The sequence below is a fragment of the Fulmarus glacialis genome, unplaced genomic scaffold (genome assembly GCF_000690835.1).
Source record: "Fulmarus glacialis isolate BGI_N327 unplaced genomic scaffold, ASM69083v1 scaffold8632, whole genome shotgun sequence".
NCBI lineage: Eukaryota > Metazoa > Chordata > Aves > Procellariiformes > Procellariidae > Fulmarus > Fulmarus glacialis.
In genome coordinates this window covers 41,902-63,511 of record NW_009197135.1, presented here as the reverse complement: position 1 = coordinate 63,511, position 21,610 = coordinate 41,902, and the positions used below count along the sequence as shown (strand labels likewise).

The following is a 21,610-nucleotide window of genomic DNA, read 5'->3' as shown; positions in this document are numbered from 1 at the left end:
TTTCCCTCCCTGCTGTTTGTCATCTCTTTCCTCTCTCTCTTTCCCATCTATTCACGGCAATCAGACCTGGCAGAAGCAGTACGGTGCTGTCTGCTACGATCTCTCACCCAAAGTGCCTTTGCCAACCATTTCCAGCTGCCAGGCAAGGAACAGCTCACACGCTGCTTCCAAGCTCCTTTACTCTCTTTCACAATCTGCTATCAAGTGCTGGAAAGAAGACCACTGCTTAGAGCCTGGAGAGAAAAGGAGGCTGCTACATATACGGTCAGTACAGAGCTCAGCTGGCTTATTAATGCTGACGTGAACACAGTCAGGGACTTTGCTAGAAAGTTTCTTAAACTTCACATCTTGGTGACAACGTAAGGAAACATGACTGTAATATCAGTGTCAATGACATTATGCTGAATTGTCTTGTTCCAGTCTAGCATTGGGAAAAATTGCCAAGTCGAGAGGCCTGGCAAAAGAAATGCCCTTTTTCTACTGTAAAGAGTAAAAAAGCAGAGAAATGCAGCTTTCCAACACTTCTCTTCCTCAGAAAACAGACATGGTTTTCCGTGGCTGTTTAACCCCACAATCTCTTGGTTGCACGTTGTTGATGAGGAGTCTTTGTGAACTAAAGCGGAGGCACTACCGCAGCCAGTAAGAGCCAGTTCCATCCCATCCTAGCTGACCTGTGCTGGCTTGCTAATTAACTTCTCGGAGATAGTACTAACCTTCAGAAACACAACAGAACTTGATGTAAATTTCCACCCCACCTCTCAATCCCTTGGGAAAATCTTCATGTTTCTGCTGATATAGCACAACATGGACTTAGCAATGCACACAATGAAAGGGGATTTCAAAACCAGACATATGCCATGACTTCAAAAGCTGTCAGCAGAAGTGTAATTAGGATGTGAGCCACAGTCAGAATGGCATGACCTGCCAGCCTCACTAGCTACCCACGACCACCCCAGCCATCTCTCTGCCTGCTGTGAAACTCCTTTTCCTGAAGTTCGGCTTCCCTTACCTGTCGGTTCTGAAACCTCTCGATGCCTGTGAGGCAGGCTTCCTTGTTGACAAACATCCCTTCCCGGCTCTGGAGCTCTCGTTGGCAACAAGCCTCCGGTGTCGCCTTTTCCAAAGAGGAGTACGGAAGATGAGGGATAGCTTCAAAATCTTCTGGTCCGTTCACTCCACAGCAGGCAAACTAGGGAGAGGCACAGAGAAGAAAGGAAAACAGAGCTGACACTTTGCCCTGAAAGCAGATACGAGAAATCTACCAAAGCCCTATTCTTGTAGGGATCAAAGCTTCAGTCAAAGCAGAGACAAAACAACTGTTGTCTCCAAAGAAGTGGGTTGTGCTTGTACCTCGGAGCTTCTGTTTCATCAAAGCCTTTTTATGAAGTCCCACTGTTCCCATGTCATACTGTAGACTCTAAGGTACCCCTGGGAATATTGCCACAAACTACACAGGGCTTTGGAGCACATCCAAAATGACTTGCTTGAGATCACCCAGCAAGGCTGTGAGGGAGCCAGCAGTACAATCCAGGCTCCCAACCACCCATTCTCCCCATAGCTAATGGCCAGGATTGTTGCTGCTCAAAGGCACTGCTAGGTGATTCAAGTAAGGTCCCTTTTTAGGATTCAAGTCAGGTCCTTTTTAAGGATTCAAGTCAGGTCCTTTTTAAGGATTCAAGTCATACTCTGACTCTGTCTCCTTTCAGTCAGCAAAAGGAAACGTTTTTATTAAAGTCCTGAATCAGCATGAAGGGCAGCAATCATCTTTTCCTTTTAAGATTAAAATTGACTTTTCATCTGCAGAGCCTGACATCCTACTCCTCACTCCGGCAGAGATACACCATGGGCTGTACCGAGCACTACGTTCCCATGTGTACACACACACACGCGCACAAAACTTCTTGTAGTAGGTAAGAGCAACTGCAATTCCAATGACACAGTCGATCTGTAACCTGCCTGATTAGCACTGTAATAACAAAGTCAATTTTGATGGCTAACATTTCTATACTGAAAAGATACCATCGGGCATACTCCTGCCTAACCTGCTGCTTACCAACTCATTTCACAAGAGCAAACAAAAAGCCATGAGGTAACACCAGTTTGGGCTGCTGTTGGCTGCGAACAGTTTTGAAGTAGTCTGCAAGGTGAAAGGGCAAGGGTAAAGGCAGTGATATTCAGTTGCAGACAGCTCCACGGCTTTCTGTGCCCACTGTTTGAAAGCTGGGGGTACCCAGTCAGGTCAAATGCCTCAGGCTTTGGCAAACCACAAAGGCTGACTCGGTCACCAAGGAGCGTCTCTCTCAGGACCGACGGCAGCTTGCTTTGAGAAAGACCGGCTGCCAGCCGAATTCTCATCTCCCTCCCACCATCTCCGACAGGACGGTTGAAGCAGGCTGACCCCAGGCGAGCTGAGGGTGCGGGCTCAGCACCGTGTCGATGGCTGCTGACCACGGGCAGCATGGGACTGGGACAGCGTGACTTACTGTGATCATAACAGAGTTCCAGGTGGAAGAGAAGACGTCCGTGTCGTTGTCCCTCAGGTAATGCTTCTTCAGCTCCTTGGTGAAAAACTCTCTGGTCAGCTGAAATGCAGAGACAGGCGGAAATGCAAAGGTTATTGCCAACACCTCTTTCCCAAGCACTTCCCAAAGCTCTCTTTTCTGAATGCTGGGGGTTGTTTGGTTGTTTTGGTTTTGTTCTTTTTTTTGCAAACCTCAGAGGAGAAACATGGGGAAAGCCACTGGCTGAACCATAACTATATCCAGGGTGAACAGTACTTGTTCAATAAAACTGTTGCTCATTAAAAACCAGGGATTGAATTATATCTATACGTGTAAGCTAACGTTTGCATTTAAAGGTTGGTTGGTTTTTTAAATATTCAGTGGTATTTGAAAGTGTTTCCTAAGTTGAAACAGGACTAAAACAGATTTTAGAAATATCTTCAAACCCACACGCAAATAGTATCTTAACTTACTACACTTCATGAGGTCTGTAATCAAAGCATGATTTTCCCCTCACTTTTCATTTTAAACCAGTTAACTTCCTACTAATGACAGGGCAACTGCTCTGAATTTACTTCCATGTGTGAGAAAGCAGAATCAAGCTGTAACACCAAACTTTATGGGAATGAAAAGGGAATAAAAAAACATGTAATGAATATGAAATGTTCAAGTCAACTTACAAATCAGCAAAAAAGACCATTTCCCTGACAATGCTTTAGATTATCTAAACTGACCCGCACACATGAAGAAAAAAATCCTCTTTATATTTCCAGTGTTTAGATAATTTAAACAATTTTTCCTAAGGTCAACAATAAAACCGAATGGAATTTCATTTACTCCTGTTTACATTTACAGTAAAACAGAAAAACTGAACCAACATTTCTGCTCAGAGTCTCTTCAGAGTGTTAGACACCTTGAAATTACATTCACTTAGGATCACTCTCTGGAGGACCAGTAAATATACAAACTTGAAAGTCATCTTAAACCGAATACTCCAATTCAATCTTTCTGCCTTTCTATCGCTTCAGAATGAAAACTTCAAGGAATCCCTTTTGTAGGTTCCCAGTAGGTCTTGACTTGCGTGCTCCCTTCTGTAAAATACCTTGTGATTTGTGATCCACACAGGCAAAATCTCTCTGCCACTGCAAAGCCTCAGTGAAGGGGGTTGGACTCAGCTGGATACAGCACTGCTCCAGTGTCGCGTATTGGCAAGATCAGAAATTAAGCTGCCTGAAAAAGACCCTTTTTTTTCCTTCTGTTGTTCATACAGCACTGCAGATGCAGTAATGTATACTGCTAGGAGTTGGTTTCAGGTTCTTGATATACAACATGAAATACCGCGCATACATATGTGTGAGATGTATGTGTGGGCACAAAAGCACAAGCCCCAAATTAATTGTTTCCTTTGCAATTCTATCACAAAATTTAAGGAAAAAAAAGAGAAGGCTGTGGTGACTCTTTAGAAGACCCCAAATACCACTTAATACTTACTTCTCTTTTACAAATACAAACGCCAAATTTAATGACTAAACAGTACTGGGTAAAATTTTGTCACAAAGACTTGAATGATACAGGTAGCCCAATCTCACTACCTTTTAATAAGATATGCTGCTAAGTTCCTAAATCACTTTTATGAGATAGAGATTAACCCATTTTTTGCTTTTGAATATTAAAATACCAGAGGATCAGAGAGGACTGGCATTTTCCTTTGGGACTTTGGCACACTGAGGGAAGGTCAGGTTAGAAGATGCTGAAACATATCATCAGTGTTCTCCTTTCCTTCCCTTTCTCTGTGTACTTTACCCACGCAGCATCCTACCCTGCAGAGACAGCAGCACTTTTTTTGATGCTTGTCTGTTTCTGAAGCACGGACTTTGAAGCTGATATTACCGTTGGTAATAATCCCAGCCGGCTGCCTTTGGCGGGGTCTAAAACAAAAGAGTCATTTAAATATAAAACGAAACCTTTATTTTGACAGCAGCAACCCCAGAGGAAATTGTTCAGAGTTTGTGTGCAATTTTTACGAGACTTGGCCTAAAACAAAGCCTAGTGCTGAAAGGGTAAGTTTGCCAGGAAAATAACTGATTCCATTTTGTTGCTCTTAAACTGCTTGTCCTGAGCATCTAAAGTTCAGAAAAATGTAAAAAAAAAAAAAAAAAAAAAAAGTCCATCAGCAGAAGCATCTTTCTTCTTTTAAAAAATTGCTGACAAAGGAGGGTAAAAGTCAGCAAGACAGTCCTACTCACATGCCCACGGCCCCCCTCCCCCTGAAGCCGACGGCACTGATGCGGTCTGTGCACATTGGACTACCTTGGCAAGAACTATTCAGAAGGGAGCAAAGGACCTACTAACAAAACTAGATCTTCGCACACACTTTTGACAACATAGTTATATCAGCCACGGTCATGAACAATAAAGAGCTGATCAGCTGTGGTTTTTTCTAGCTGTTCTGGGGGGGAAACATCTCCAATACAAAGAAGCACATGCATGCGTACATTTACATGCCAGTGAATGAAGTGGGACTGTTTTGTCACACTGGTTCAAAAAATAGCTCGGCTGGGATTGCTGCAGCCAGATGAAGGGGATTTATGAAAGAGGGCATTTCCGCACAACACAGGTATGCCAGCACTGGCCAGGAAGGTCACAGCCTTCTCACGCAGCGCTGTGTCCAAGAATACTGAATGCTGTGCAAGAAGCTGGCTTCATGGTGCCTGCTTGGGAAACAGGACACACTCCTGTCCATCTGCATCTGCCTGGAGCATCCCAATGTTTCTGACACAGTGCAGTGCTTGTATTGTAGGCACAGTCACCAGTGCTGCACTTCTCACTTCCACACTGCCTTCCATCCAAGAGACCTCCAGCTGCTCAACTGAGGGATGGATGGTTCATGTTCTTTAGTTTTTGCCTTATGTCTGAGGAAACAGAGGTGTCAGGAAGCAAAGTGATTTGTCTATTAAGCATCAGAACTGGGGCTAAAAATCCAAACATGCTGACTCTGTCCAGAGCCCTGCCACTGAACTCATCTGTTCCGACCATCCCGCCTTCTTGCTTGCTAAGACAATTCACTAAGAAAAAAGAGTCAAATATCCCTCCAGGGTTTTTCCCATCCAGACCTCTGAATAGCATATAAAAAGCAATTCCTGTCCATAAGTCAAATTGCTCTTTCACAGCCTCTCTCTATTGTTCATGGAAGACATTATTTTATGGGGGGGTCTTCTAGACGAAAAAGGATTCTCCGCCCTCCAAAACCTCCTTTACAAAGAAAGAGAAACTCTGGTACTCCCATAGCTGATTAACAACAGCCTTCCTCTTCAGAGATTGCTTTTAAGCAGTTCTCTGGGAGGGCAACTGGACTTGCAGATCGCAGAGCTCACCATCGCTAATACCACATTCACTAACCCCACCACCACGCTCTGCTTCACTGGGTTTTCCTCTCATGTCAAATCTCAGCAGAAAACATCTCTTTTCTCCCTTATTTTTGTCTCTTAATTTCTTTAACTCCCTCAGCTATTAATAATTTAACTCTGTTGAGCGTTTGGGAGCTAGTTGGGATGTAAAACACTATACAAGAGAAAGCTGCACTGAACATTATCTGGTAAGCAAACAGATGGAGCGTATCTTTCTCTTTTGTCTCATTTTATGCACCCAGTGAGGCCACAGCCATATGGACTGGTGCAATGACCATCATCGGAACCCACTTGGTAAGCTTCCAAGAAATTAGTTGCCTAAATGTGCATTTACCACCACACGCCTTGAAAGTAACTCGTTTCGCAGGGAAGAGAAAAGCATATCTGAACCTGACCTTAAATTGCTACTGTGAAGAATTCTTCCCGACATGGGGTCACTGAAAGACCACTCTGTCCCCTCGGACGTCCTGTCCAGCCATCTAGCCTCACCCCAACCCAAAGATGACAGCAAAATTAGCCACAAGTAGTTACCAAGCCAGAGGAGCTACCACCAAAATATAAGGCAAAAGCAAAACATGGGGCTTTTTTTCAGAAGAAACCTGAGGAGAGAACAAACCACAAGAATTTGCAGACTGAGTTTTACTTCTGCATAGAGCCATCTCCAGCTATGTTGGGATCTGACGTTCTTCATTCCTTCCCATTTAAGCCCTTCCTGTCAGTCATTCTGACAGAGTGGGAAGCTGGTGATACAAACAAGGAGACAAGCTCAAGAAAGATCGAAGTTTGTTCCCCTTCAAGTTTTATCTCACAAAATACCACCAGATGCCACAGAAGTCTAGAATAACCACCGTGACCTTATCTTGCAAGGTAACGTATCCTCACATGTCCCACGGCTTCCATGGGAGTGGAAGGTACCGATGCTTTGCCCAGAACCAAGACACGAGCAGGCTCCTCGTGACTGAGGGAAGAGGACAGAGCCAGCCCTGCGGTCACCCCACATGCAGGACTCGCGGCGAGCCTGGCTACTTTCTTGTACCTTTTACCAGTTTCCCACAGGGAAGGTGGGAGCAGTCAGCTGCCGGCTGCTCGCCCAGCCCTTGCTCACCAGGGACTGCGTTCTCTCCCCGTCGTGAAGCCTGTACCTGGGTCTGCAGGGCAGTTTCTACGTGTGCGGTCTGCTGCTTGTGCTGAACCAAAGGAATTCTCTAAAAACTCCTAACAGCAGAGCTGTAATGACCAGAACACACCAGAATCCCCATGCTGCAACCTCTTTATGGAGTGGGAACTGTTCCCATGAGGGCATGGTCTCAAAGCCTAGGCTGGAATGGGGCACCCACTCTGTGTGCAGAGTGCCGTCCCTTCCCCACTACCTTCAGATCTGAGGCAAAGACAAAAGACCACCAGCTTATAAAGGGAAAAAAAATCTCACTACCTTCCCCCAAACAAAGACCACACTGTCTTGCTTCCTAAGTCTTGATTCTTTGCTTATCAAAATCTTTTTATATGAATAAAATTAGAAGTATGTTGTGGCTCAAGAAAATCCTCATTATACATGGCCCTTCTATGCTCATGCCACGTTTCTGTCACGTTCAGTACCGGGAACATGCTATATGTTCTCTTGCTACTGGCAGAGGCCAAATAAACCAAATTAATATAACAGTCACTAGCGACCACCTCTACTGGCCAATGTTTTTTCACAGCCATCACTAAGAGTCATATTTCAAAGATGGGCTGACTTGAGAAGCATGGACCTAGTTCAGTCAGGCTTTTCTTTGCACATGTGGGAACATGAAAAAATGCACAAACGTTTGCTGGTTAGAGAAACAAATGAGACTGTGCTTTCTACTAGTGTAGTAAAAGCTTACTACTAGCGTAGGGGAGGGATGGTGGCCATATAATAATATGCATAGCAGCAGAGTAGAGAAAGGCTACATCATATGAAGCTGTGGAGAGAAGGATCAGAAACTTGTAAGCAGGGCAACATGCAAGGGATCCATTGACGGGACTCAAAATGGGGCATGGGGAGACTTGCTTTGGGCAGGTCAGGAGGGATCTCTTGCAAGCAGCAGGTCAGGAGGGATCTCTTACAAGCAGCGTTGAGAGGAATCTGGTGAGCACCAGAACATGAAAATTCAAGAAGGAATATGGTTAGAAGATGCACAAGAGAGTTTTTGCACTGCAGAGCAAGCATTGGCTCTGTTGGGAAAACAGGAGGTTTCACTATTAATATTAATATTAAACACATGCTATATTGAAAAAAGAAAAGAGTTGCTTTTAACCTTAGTGTGACTATTATAAAACTTCCCTCTGATGGAATGTGCAGATGGTTTGGCTGCAAAAGAATTAGGAGGACTCTAAAAACTTCAGGATTTAAGTAGTCCTTCAGGATTTACGTGTTTATCTCCTGTGTACATAAACCATCCACCCTGCACACACCAGGTTCGTTCGCCTTCACTGCTTGCGGGCAGTTCTGCAGACTGAGGGTAGTAATGAAGCAGGTTTGTTGGTATTTGAAACAAACAGTCGCTCTACAAACGAATCAGCCACCATCTAACACCGTGCTCCAGCTGGGTACAATCCCACTGGGGTTCAGAATTTGCCCACCATCGGATACTTACATTTTCTCTGAAGATAAAAGCCAGGATTGCAGCTGAAAGCTCCGCCAGGAAGATTAACAAAATAAACATGAAGAACTGGAAGAGAGAAGATGCAAAAATAAAAAAAACCATAGACATACCGTTAGGTGCATGCAATAGGCAGTAGCAACACAGGGTTTTGCTAGTCACCAAAGAGATGGAAAAAAATAACCGAGGGATCTTTTTTTTCCTGACAATTAAAAAAACCCTATGAGACAGTAACCTGGAGCAGACACAGCCCCTCTCTGACCATGTCACAAGACATGGGAGCTTGCAACGCTTTTGCCTGGTTCTAATGGGTAAACGGGAATAAGGCTACAGGACCCATAGCATCTGCTGATGAATCTGCACCAGGTTAAAACAGTAAAGCCTACTTTGAAGGAAAAAGCTTTATGATTGCACAGATGCTCGTACAGGGTTAAACTGTCCTGACACAGGTGTATGCATCACTTGCATACATCTACATATGCACATAGACTCTCATCACAACGTAAACAACATAATTTTACTGTAATACGATTATGGCTCATTTTGTATGGAAGGAGGCAGCGGGACATATACTCAAATATTTACACCTATGATCAAAAATGGACTCTTTTCAGAGTATTCTGCATTTCACACAACATTAGCTTTGGTTAGTATCTCCCTCCACACAATGGGGTTGCTCTGAGTTAAGTATTAACCATGCAGAACCTTTACAGAAAGCTGATAACACACCATCATAATTTTAATTTGATTATGCAAGTATCATCCATGTCTTGTATAGTGTCCAAAGTGTGCATATTCATATCCTTAAATTAAGGGCACACTGCAGACCTGACAGAAGGCAATAGCCAGCAGACTGAGTGGTAGCAAAAGAGAAACAGGCATCCAGTTTGAAGTAAAACCATTACACTTATGTCATCGTAATTCTAGGGACGAGAAATAAAAGCAAATAGAGAGGTGGTTGTTCAGTTTAAGCTGGAACTGTATTTTCATCCTGTTGCCCTTGCAACCTTCTGCTGCTTCGGTCTAAAAGTCTGGTTGTCAGTCTTACAAAAGGCATCTTGTTTCTGTCATGTTATCAAGCCTGAGAGATTCACCGGGCCTTCACCACCCACCCCACAGAAGTAAATCAGATGCACTTAAGAGGTCTCATCCCCAGAGACACCGACGTCTTGCTGCGAGGGTGCTGTCCCCGGGACCTCGTCCACCCCGAGTGCGCCGGTATTGTGGAGCATTTCCTGCCCGGGATGAGCGCCGGGACTCCTGCGGGCTTCCACCTCAGACCCTCCTGCCCGGGGGCGGCACAGAAAACTGGTACACAGCTAGAGGTAAAACTCAAGTAGAGAGGAAAAGAGTGTTGAAGAGAACAAATCTCTGAGGGCAGGAAAGCACTCGCTGACATCAAAGAGCTCAGGACTCAGCCTGTCTTTGGGACCAATTCTCGGTTACATTGACGCCGCATGCTAGTTTGATGCTGCTTCAGTCCATAACAAACAGTAAAAGGAACAGGCAGGGATGTGCCCTCTAACATCCTTAAAACAACAAATGTTGGTGCTGAGGAACTCCTGTGGGAATAGAGCAGAAAGCGGCTAGGCTCACACCCTCCCCCGAAATCACATTTATTTCCATTCTTGGAGATAAAACAGTGGGCTTGAGGAACCATAAGTCTGAACTAGATGGACATTTTTTATGTTCTTGTAGCCATAAAGAGAAATCACCATTTGAGAGTCAGCCCTTCTAAAATTCAAGGATCCCAAGAATTAGCCCACAGACTCAAAAGACGATTTTACAAAACTGAGTGAATGTTTAGAAATGAACTCAGATTTTGGCACCATGTGAGAAAAAACAGGAGTGAAAGGAGAACCCAGTAAGACCGCATCACATGGAGGATAATAAACATGTGGTACATGTTACCAACGAAGGTGGTGGAAGCAACAAGTAGAAATAAATACAAGAGAAGTCAGGATGGTTTTTTTTTGTGTGAGAAGGTTATTGAAGGTCTTTCTGAAACAGAAGGCAGGCAGATGGGGCCAGAAGTACTATTGTGATCCCCAAGCAATGATTTATAAACAGTGTCTGAAATGCTGTGCACCGTGCATTTCGGTAATGGAGGGAATTCAAACTACCTGCTTGGAATGGGCAAAATGTTGTCAATTATCAGAGCTGTAAGTGATTTTTCCCCACTGGAAAAGTGCACGCACCACCCTGTCCCATTTGTCTTCCTGCTTCTGCAGTGGAAACAAAAGAAATGGAGCCTGGGCTCAAATGACAAGACAAGAAGAGTCAGATGAGTAGGACTTTGGTTGCTAACAGAATGCTGTTGCTTGATTTTGCTGAACTAGTTAACTCTATAATTTATTCTTACTGCTGGAGTTTTCTGTGTAGCTTCTTTTTTTCCTGCTCAGAGACTTTTTGTTTTTAATTTCACCACAGGAGGGCAAAGAACAAGTGATGAGAATGCTTTGCAAATGCATGCAGAAGAACGATGCTTTGCAAATTCACATCATCATCCATCAAGGGATCTCAGCAAAGTCACTAAGAGGTCTAAGGTGGTGATCAAGTGATTAATCCCATCACCCTGCTAATTGCATTTCATTTACTGATTACTGGGAGACACATGTTCACCCAAGCTCCAGCACAGGTCTGTGCAGAAGTGGAAACAGCCATTCCGAGATTATCTCTGATAAGCTTCATTATCATTCCCAAACTGATTTACACTTATATTGTGCAGTCTGCATTACAGATTTGTAATGGTTACTGTAGAAAAAACACGAGCAGCCATTAGGGCTGATGAGAAAAAGAAGATGAATCATCAGTGTTTCAGAACTTGCCCTCATTCTGCATTTTAAGGAGAGTCAGAATCTGCTTATTATGTTTTGCCTCCCAAAATTAAATTCATTACTGATATATGAGAGCACTAAACAACCAACTGGTTAATGCATGGGACACAGCAGCCTCACACTCAAATTCATGCTTGAGACCCAACACTTGAACACGGGTACCCCCCAAATCCAAGGTGAACATCCTGAGGAGCAGGGTCTCGCACGCTGGTCAAAAATCCTGCCTCAGCTCCTGGTGATGGTTTATCAGAAGTTTCCACAAACCAATGTTTCATGTTTCTTTTTCACAACTCATCCACCGTTCCAGTTTCAGCAATGCTGTTCCAAAAAGAGCAGCAACTGCCTTTAACCCAAAGGACCCATATTTTCATGCTGAAAAGTTTCAGGGGCCACTGTATCCATTTTACAAGAGTGCAAAATAGGTCGTCCGCACTCAAAACTAAGCCAAATGAAGCTAACACGGACTGTTCTTGCTGCAAAGCTGAATTCCGTCCTGTGGTGCAATGTTGTATGCTCAACAGCACTTTGGATTCTGATTTTCATGGTGTTCTTTTGCAGTCAGAGGGTCTTTGGGACAATCCAGAAGTTATTCAATGTCTGATTTGCAGGCCAATGTTTGTTGCTTTTTGTGAGCCAAGTCCAAATGCTGGGAAATCTAGAAACACTTCACAGCCTTGTGCTTAATGCAACGTGTTAGGTTCCACAGCGATGGTTTTGTACCAAAAGACAAGCAGCTGAATGAAAAATAAAAGCCCTTGCAAACAGAGAAGCCAGAACCTAGAGAACATGCATTTGTGCATGTCTTGCCCCTTCTATCTTCTGTTTACATTTGGACTAAAAGCTTCAGATATATACATTATGCATCACTGTGAAATCTCATTCAAGTAGCTCTCTGGCTCATCATTTCTTTAACAACTTTGTAAGTGGACTTGATTTGATCTAGCAACTTCCCTCCAAGTACCACCTCCCTGAAGCCTAACACCCTCCGTTTTGCAAGGTATTCCCAGTCTCTCTGGCATATGCTTATGAATGGTTTGCCTTTTCAACATCTAAAACTTATTCTCATCAGAATTCTGGTTTCACAGATGTTTTATGCATTTTAACATCAGCCGGTATGGCCCCCAAAAAAGCAGAAATTAGCAACATATCTCTTCTCACTTGGTATCAGCACACATTCTCGTCCAAGTGCTTCATTGCTGTTGGACGTGAGATGGCAGGTTCTTTAACAGAGTTGAGTTTGATACCAGAAGCTCTGGAAGAGCTGATCGAAGTGGAACACTAATTCCTCATCCAGTAATTACTTTTAGAGTTTTTCCTAGTCTAGGGCATTACTTCCAGCCCATATGTTTCTCACATTCCAAGTATAAAACAAACTAATAATAATAAAAGTAAATAAATAAAGCAGAAGGGCTCAGAACTCTCTCTAAGAGTCAGAAAAGTAATAACCACAAAATTGAGTGCACTGGAGTACAACTAAAACACCGGGAGGAACATTCAAACCGTGACGTAACTCTGTGATGTTAAATCAGGAAAGAGCATGGCCCAGAGCTCCCTCCCTCCAGCCAGGTCCCCAGTCTGTATGCAGCAGACACGGTCCAAATTAAACTATTACTCTCCCATTCACTTACAACCAGTACTTCTCATCAAACATAACTTTTAGTTTCTCAATCTGACAGGGACAGGCTTTGAAGTAACCTCTGGCGCATTGGGCCTGATCCTTTGCATTTTATTAGGTTCCTCTGGGCAGATCTCCATGACTTCACAGGTGATACGTGGTTTTCTGATTTACTTCTGAGATGAGTCACTAGAAATCAAACCCACAATGGCTTCCAGAAAAGAGCTCGCATTTGCAGGTTAGAATTCAAGGGGTGGGTGAGCCAAGTGCCAGAGAGAATTTATCTCAGTGAAGCCACGCTCATCTCTAGGAAAAAATGGTTTTGCATTCAAGAAAGAGGACTTTCCTGGTCTGTTTAAAGTTAGAGACGAGCTTCTTTTGCACCATGAAGCAGCTGTGCAAGATAGAATCATAACAAAAGACTGAAAGATCAAGTTTTAAAGAAAAAAAAAAAAACCAACCCCAAAGCCCCAAGAGACCCAGAGGGAGAAACAAAAGGTCACGTTTGACAAAAATGAAAAATAAAACTAATGATCTTTATCTTTCAATACATAACTGGTAATGCCTTCCAGTAAGAGATAATGGCTGGAAACCCTGCAGTATCAGAACTTACAGCGGAGGGCAAAAGTGACTTATTTTAGAGGCTAGCTCTTGTAAATAGTACTTGATGACCACACGGGCTGAAATTTAACCCTATCATTCAGGGGCAAATTTGCCCTAAGATAACAAGTCTGGTTCATATTAGGAGCAGAGTAGGCTGGATAAGGGAGTGACCAGCTATTGAGAGCTGCAATGATAAGCCACCATGCAGTTCTGAGCTGCCCATTTCTGGCGACATGGGGGGCTCCGTTACACAGATGCTTTTCTCGACATGTTCCCTTTGCTTTGTTGTGAACCACTGAGGAATGAATCCACAAGTGGAGCAGTGAGTTTTGGGTGGCCAAGAGAGGACCACTTTTGGCCACTTTATAAAAGTAAAAAAAAAAACCCCAAACAACCAAATAGGACCATTTTGAAACAAAGCTTAACAAGGTCAAAATACACTCCCAGACTCCGTACCCACTGGGCTCAAATCTGGTATAGGGAAAAAGCAAATTCTCTGTATTTCTAGCTGTGTGTAAAAGTACCCTAAGCCTATTTATTACCTAAGAGAATAATGGCTACAATAACAGACACACTTATCACAGCATCATCTATCCAATCACCCCCATTCTTGGGAAGCACCAAAACGCCAATAGAAAATGCAAGGACACTTACAAAAAGCAGGAGGCATTTGTTTTCACGGATGGCACCGCAGCAGCCGAGGAAACCCAGCAGAAAGAGCATCGCTCCCATAGCCAGCATGATGTACGCTCCCGTGAAGAGCAGAGGGTTGGCAGCCACTATCTCTCGAAAACCTGTGGGATCCACAATGACCCAGATCCCAACTCCCAGCAGGCACGCTCCTCCCAGCTGTCACCGCACAAGGAGAGGAGAGAGCGGGAGATAGGTCAACATAAAACAACTGCTGCAGAAAAACTGGATTCATTGCTATCTTTTGGTCAAAGGTGTTCACTTGGAGAATTTGTGTTTCTCCGTGGCATATATTCTCCACTGAGCAGGTGACTGCTGACTGCTGCTTTTAGTATCTCTTGCTCACTAAATGAACCATTTGCAGCAAAAGCACCGTTCTTCCTTGACACGTCACTCCACCAGCTGTTTACTCCCTCCCTAATGCTGAAAGACCTAGTCTCCAGCTGCTGCCACATCTGCAGGGGACAGCCCAGCGAAGGGCCACATGTGAACCATCCCCACCATAGGGGTCAGGGTGGCTGGGTGCTCCCACTCTTCCTGTCAAAGTCAAGAGCAACAGGGTCACCAAGAATGACTTGACATGTGGCAGGAAAATGACTTTGTTTTTTAGTGAAATGACTTTGTTTCTTAGTGAAAACCTCAGCAGGGAACCCAGGACTAGAAAACAATTTCTTCTGCCATTCAAGGATAAACCACGTACACCACTAGTTACAGCTTTCCCTCTGGTCTCCTTTGCCAAGGACAGACAACAACGACCACTGCACTGGCTTGCTGAATGTCTGAGCATCTTTGGATGCTGGAAAACCTGCAGTGATTGCTAGTGCAAAGATGAAGGGATATTCTGTACCGTGGCAACTTTACCAAATTACAGCCCATCCTGCTGGGGAGCAGCCGGCTGCTGGCAACAGGAGGATTCAGGAGAGAAAGTGCATTGTAAATACTTACAAATATAAAGAAATTGAAAAGAAACATCAGGTATTTCATGCAGCTCAGACAGTCTCCCTCCATGGTCTTCAAGATCCTTGATCCAATTCTTCCTGCAAAACACCAGCACTTCCTTAGCATACTCATTTTTTATTCCCCCAAGATCCTGTGGAGTTCATTATACAGAGGAGCTCGTTTCTTACCTGCACAAGGCAACATAGCACAGGCTAGTAAGAGATAATGATTGCTGCTAAGTCCCTTTGCATTCTTCCAGGTCTAAAGGCAAACGCAGATGTGAAGGGGAAGGTTGCAAGAGTGGAAAACTCTAGCTTTGCTTGCAGAGTGAGATGCTGGGGAAAAAAACATCCCTCTGCACATGAAGATTTTTTTTTCCCCCCAGTCCCTAAAGCCCGTCGAGTCTAAAAAGCACTGAATGTACCTGCCTACTTCACGTCAAAAAAGGTCGTATCGACACAGGAGCCAGAAGAAGCTGGTGTGCCCATTTGAAAGACTCACAAGCAAGCATTTGGGACAGCTAGCGCCATACAAACTTCCTTTACAGAATGAATGCCACACAAACATGGACAACATTTTCAGGGAAACTTGTAGACATTTGGAGGAGCTGGGCTGGGAATGACTGCAGTGTGTGGACACGGAGGGGCTGAGGAGGCTGTCCTCACACAGCTACTCAGCCTGGGGCACAACACCTGCTTGTCCTGCAGCATGAAATATTACCGTGCCAGTGAAGTCCTGGTGCTCCCACCCCACCCGGCACAGGTCTTTTGCAGGCAGAGCCCATGGATCAACGTTTGGTAAGCTTTTAAGACCAGGAAAAAATGCTAAGGAATCTTAACCAGTTTTGAAACTGCATGTCTGAATTAGACAACAAACTGCTTAGGACAGTACTTCTATTGGAAGAGCAGCTATAAATCCTGACCAGGTGAGGCTACATTGGAAGGAAGTTTCTGCTTGCTGTTTAATGAAGTGACTGCGTCTCCCAATATGCAATTATATCACCAAGTATCCTAGAGGGACAGACAAATAAATACATAAAATAGTAAAACTTCCACTGAAACAGAAGATAATGCAGTCATGGCACTGTGTACAGATGGATGTGTACGTATGCAAACAGAGAGGCACAAGTTTGCTTAGCTCCCTAGAGAAACCTTCCCAAAGCCCACATGCTTCTTAACACATCTCTTCCCCTTTTTCCACTGCGAATGCCATTTCCTAAATAGACCTGCATCCAGTGATATGCTACGTTAGCAAAGTACATTCAATTCACTTAAAAGAAAAAACAGAAATTATCCAAGGTTTTCACCAGGCCAGAAATAAAACTCTTTCTTTCACTTCTTCATTGTTTTCATTAATCCACAAAACTTGGGAGTGCTGTAGAGCCTCGCGGGGTGCTTCCCTCTGTGACCATGGGAACTGCTCTGCTTTAGCCAAAGAGCTGAGAAAACCCATGGCAGGCAGAGCTCCCAGCAAGGGGCTGCTTGAGGTAAGAGCCAGATTTTTATCATATGGTGTGTGTTTGCTGCACTTCTGTGACTTGGTCTAAAAATCAAATCAGTTCCTTCCTAGTGACAAAACAGGCAGAGACAAAAATGATGCAACGCAGAAGCTCATGTGGACATGCAGCTGCTTTCCCTCTGCATTTTCACGTGCCTGGGGCAGGACAGCAGCGTGAGGAATCCTGAGAAGATCCACAATGCCAGTCTTACAGTCCACCTTGCTTCTGGAGAAACACAAACCTGAATCTGAACCTGAGAACGAGGGCAGGATTTCTCTTTACAAAGTTTATTTTCTTATACCTCTGATACACAACTGTCTTGCCCAGAGAAACTCAAAGCCAAGACCATGACTGGAGGAGATGGAGAGCGCTGACACGGGCCTGGAGGAGATGCCCACAGCTTCCTGACGGTGTTTAAAGCCATGTCTGCAAATCTCACAGAGAAAGGAGATCTTGAAGTCCAGAAGTGTAAGGAACTGGGGAGGGAATTCTTCAGTTTCATGGGAAAGGTGAACCATCAGCTCCACTAACCCATGAGCTTGGACACTATTGTAGACAGGGATATGAAAATACAGACAAATTGATAGGATACTGGAAGAGCCCCACAATTAGTGGCACCCAGATGTTCCCATCACTACACAAAAAAGTTATGCTCCAATGAAACAAAGGATGGCTAAATCTCAGTATATTAGCCAAAGTCTGAAAGTTATCTGAGAAACTTCTAAGTCCTGCTGCCTTGAGCACCCACCCACATGATCCATGTCTTAGCCTTAGGCAAAAAAGGAATAAAAAGCAAACCAGTTTAGCCGTATTGTGCCACTTCACATCATTCACACTCATCTCACTGCAGAGGCACCCACACGAAAAACATTGCCTGTGGTCCAAGAAGCAGCAGCTCCTGAGTCTAACGCTGTCTTGCTGCTTTGTAGAGTTGATAAATCACATTCCCACCTTACTTTACTTTCCATGTCTGGGTCTGCTTCTTTTTTAACCGCTCTGATTTACACAAGCTGAATATGGGCCTCCTTTTCCTTTCAAAGACAAACCCAAGCTACCATTCCTTGCATTACTCCTGTCTGTGCATCCACTCAGTAAGTTAAAATGTTTTCTAGGCATGAGCAGGGAAGGGAGACTCTAAATCCGTTGAGCAATCAGGTCCTGAAAACTTCACTGGCAGGGCCACGCGGTCACAGTAACCTAGGAGCAGCACGAACACATGAACCCTCAGCTTTGACAAGTGAGGACTCCCTTGTTTGCCTGGGCAAGGAATTGTCCCCAGTGGTGCTGGGCTCAGATTTGTAATTTCTAAACCCACCATGCTTCACACAGCAAAGCAACAACTAAATGCAACCCTACTAATTGCGCTGTGCTTCGAGCCAGGAACACACCCAGTGGGGCTTACAAATCCCGAAGTCCTTCAACTCAGGAGGTGCAAATGGAAGTCAGTGGCAACAGTGCGAGGTCTGGGCTTTCAAAGCCGAGAACAGAGCACGTCAGAGCTTCCACATCGCAAGAGCTCAATGCAAACTTCCAAAAAATGCCAACCCACTGATCTGATTTGAGAAACAAGAGCTCTGAGCAACTGTTTCAGTGCTGGAACTTAGAGCTTGGAGAGACCCGCACATACCAGCATAACACACCCCTTCCAGTTTCTGCTGGGTACCCAGATTCCCAAGCAGCACACAAGATCGCCATTTGGATCCTGTGATTGCACTGATTATAACAGGGCAAATCAACCAAAAGCATGATCTGACCTCTTAACGTAGCACTTAAAACTGTTTCATGTCAGAGCTCAAGCACTCCAGTGTATATGAAATATCCCTATATATGAAATATATGAAATATATTACCATCTAGTTCATATATGAGGTAGTGCTCTAGACTTTGAAGAGTATATAACTAATGCTATTTACAAACAATGCAAGCAAAATGCAAATAATGTTACTCACAAATAATGTAATTATGAAACCATTCGTGCCAACCGCTGCCTTACTAATTAGCTGAAGGTACCTGAAGTCCCTGATGACAGGCTGCATGGAGAAAACAACTGACATGAAAGGACAATCCTGACCCACAGAGCTGCTTTTTCCTTCAACTTTTCTTTTTAAGCCATACACACAAAAGGCAAATTTTGTAAGTTACTCCTACTACACAGTGATGCAAGTGCGATAAAAACCGAACGCATATGTCTTAATCTATCTTTTAAAAATATCTTCTCTCCCTTCCTCCAGGCCTCAAATTTGTGACAGATTAAGTTCTCCTCTGCAGGAGACATTTAATGCTAAGCAAACATTAACAGCCAGAACTGCAGAAGACAGCGGCTGACAGATGCTTTCCCTGGCTTGTCCCATCTCAGACCTGTGAGACATATGAGATGCATTTGGTTTTGTCTGAAATGTAGCTATAAATGTTCAGCTTTTTCTTAGGCAGATTATTCTACATTTCTCCCGCCCTAGTATGAATTTTATCTTGCAAAGTGATGGGGATGCTAAAAATCCCCAGCAGTATAGCTAGGAAACATACCCCAGCTGCTGTAATCAGTTAGGAATAAACTCTAGTTTTTCAAGGCAATGCATTTTTCTGTTCTCCAGCCACCATTTATTTCCTTCCTTCTGACATTTGCTTTTGCACGCCTTGCAGCCACCTTGAACTTCACATATCTAAAGGCAGCTGCTCAACCACACCCCCAAAAACTGCTTCCAAGTTTCTCTTTGCTACCACTGACATTTCCCTCTACCCCCATTTCACGCTGGATTGAAACCCCGTGATTTCACTTCGATTGCTCCGTTACCTTTGCCTTGGAGATGGAATTACTAAAAAACTTAGGTTGGACAGGATCGCTGGATGTTGTTAAGTACAAATGCCTCCAACCTGAGCCAATTCCAAAGTTTGATCCAACTTCAAAGTTAGAGCAGGTTGCTCAGGGTCACATTAGTTAAGTTTGGAATATCTCCACGGATTGATATTCCCCAGTCTCCTTGGGCACCTCTTCCAATGTTTGACCACCCTCCTTGTGAAAAGATTTTTCAAAACAGCTGTCCAAGGTGTGTCCAAGTTACCTTGCGGCGAAAGGAACAAGAGCATCCCTCGGATGTGCCAGTCTATCAGAACTCTCAGGAACACCTTATCTTCACCAGTCTCAATCCTTGCATCTTCCATATCATATCACTCCTACCCTCTACTGAAAACAAGTGTGTGAACCATGTTCCTTGCCTACCATTCCAAGCATGTAATCCCCACTGCTAACATACCTCTGCAGACTGTTCGTATTTCACTACATAAAATTCAGACACTATGCACTTGCCTGATGGCTCATCACAGTCTCCCCGTCTCAAATACTTGATATCACAGAATAACCAAGATTGGAAGAGATGTCTAGAGGTCACCTTGTCCAACCCTCATGCAAACCACGTTTTCAGTCACTTCTCTTCTATCACATTGTCCGTGTATATCTTCTTTTCACATAAATATGTCTTTGCCGTGAACATGCACGAAGACCTTGTCCACTAAACTGATCAGTTGCTTCCTTTAAAACCCAAGAACCAGTTCCGCAGTACCTCCTACAAAATATTAGCCAACGGCTTGAGGAGCAAATGGTGCTAACTCACATGTACTTTCACATTCGTGCACAATGCAACCAAGTAAAAGCAGTAGATGTGTTTCAAGCTCTCAGAACCACTGCCAGACAGCCTTTAAAGGAATTAGAAAATGTGGACCAGATTCTCTTCCATGTCAGTGCATCAATTTCTAGAGGCTGTCCCAGCTGAGATGTCACTAGAAATGTCCCTGAAGCTCTAAGCTACACCAGTGGTGAAGGACCACCACAACCTGGCATTGCTCCATCGTGTCCTCTCCCCAGCAACATGGCAGCCCACCCTTTGGCTCGCAGGTATGGAGACTTGGCTCAGCATGCTTGCCTTCCTTCCCGGAGTACCTCTCTCCCAAGAGAATTTCTGTGTTCACTATCTGCAAGCAGTATCCAACTGCTTTAAACCAAAGTGGTGGGGTCCACTAAGAGAACATATCTAACAGATGGTGCCTTCCAGAAAACCCTCTCAGAATATTATTTCCACACAGTCTGCTCCTCTAGATAGAACATAGTTTATTTAGGAGTCCGAAGAGGGACAACTTGCTGCAGTACACCTCACAGGTGATATGATGGCAGATAAGCTGTGTATTTCTTACCCCACTCCTGCACACCATAGCTACACCTAACCAGTCTTGACAGAGATAGACAGAAAGCATCTGGCATGCAGAAAGAAAGAGCCGTAAACAAGACTCACCTTCACAAATCCTGGGACTTGAAGCACAGTGTCTATTCTAGTCTTTAATTGTCTGTGTGTCCCATGTATCTCTTTCTAGCCAACCTTGTCCTGTAAGAGAAAAATATGCAATTACTGCAGAAGTCAATAAAACGCAATCATGTTAAATACACAATTTATTAAAACACACCATCCTGATGAATATGCTCAGTCTAATTGCCACCTTAATTTAGTGTACATTAGCACTAATGAAGAGCTTTTAATACCCAGTGAGGGATCCAATTCCTCAGAATCTCTTTAACAACCTTTGGGGTGTTTTAAATGCCCGCAGACCTCATGTAAATCTATAGTCCCATTACACATGCACCTCATACCACAACAGGACTAGATTAATACCAGCTGCACCTTCAATGTTTTATAGGAGGTTGAGACAAACTTTAATCTGCTGTGACTTTACAGCCCATTTACCAGAAAAATGGAAAAGGCAGAGGAAGGGAGATGGAATGCCTTTGGGAAGCCCAGCCCAGCCATTAGGAGCAATGGCCCGAGACGCTGGGCGCTATCCCTCGTTCTTCCAGCCAGCTCTCACGCCAAGTTGAGCAAACTATTTCCTCTCCCTCTGCCTCATTGTCAC

The 21,610-nt window shown here is 44.1% G+C and overlaps 1 protein-coding gene across 1 annotated transcript in view; it reads right to left on the bottom strand.

Moving 5' to 3' along the window:
• TSPAN18 (tetraspanin 18) overlaps nt 1–21,072 on the bottom strand; it is a 23,772-nt gene extending 2,700 nt beyond the window's left edge. The window contains exons 1-6 of the mRNA XM_009572427.1: nt 20,998–21,072; nt 15,223–15,314; nt 14,242–14,436; nt 8,527–8,601; nt 2,484–2,582; nt 1,010–1,189 (exon numbers count right to left, since the gene is read on the bottom strand). Of these exons, the coding sequence (XP_009570722.1) occupies nt 1,010–1,189; nt 2,484–2,582; nt 8,527–8,601; nt 14,242–14,436; nt 15,223–15,285 (612 nt within the window). The 5' untranslated portion in view covers nt 15,286–15,314; nt 20,998–21,072. The remainder of the gene's footprint in view (nt 1–1,009; nt 1,190–2,483; nt 2,583–8,526; nt 8,602–14,241; nt 14,437–15,222; nt 15,315–20,997) is intronic.
• Nucleotides 21,073–21,610: the final 538 nt, after the last annotated feature.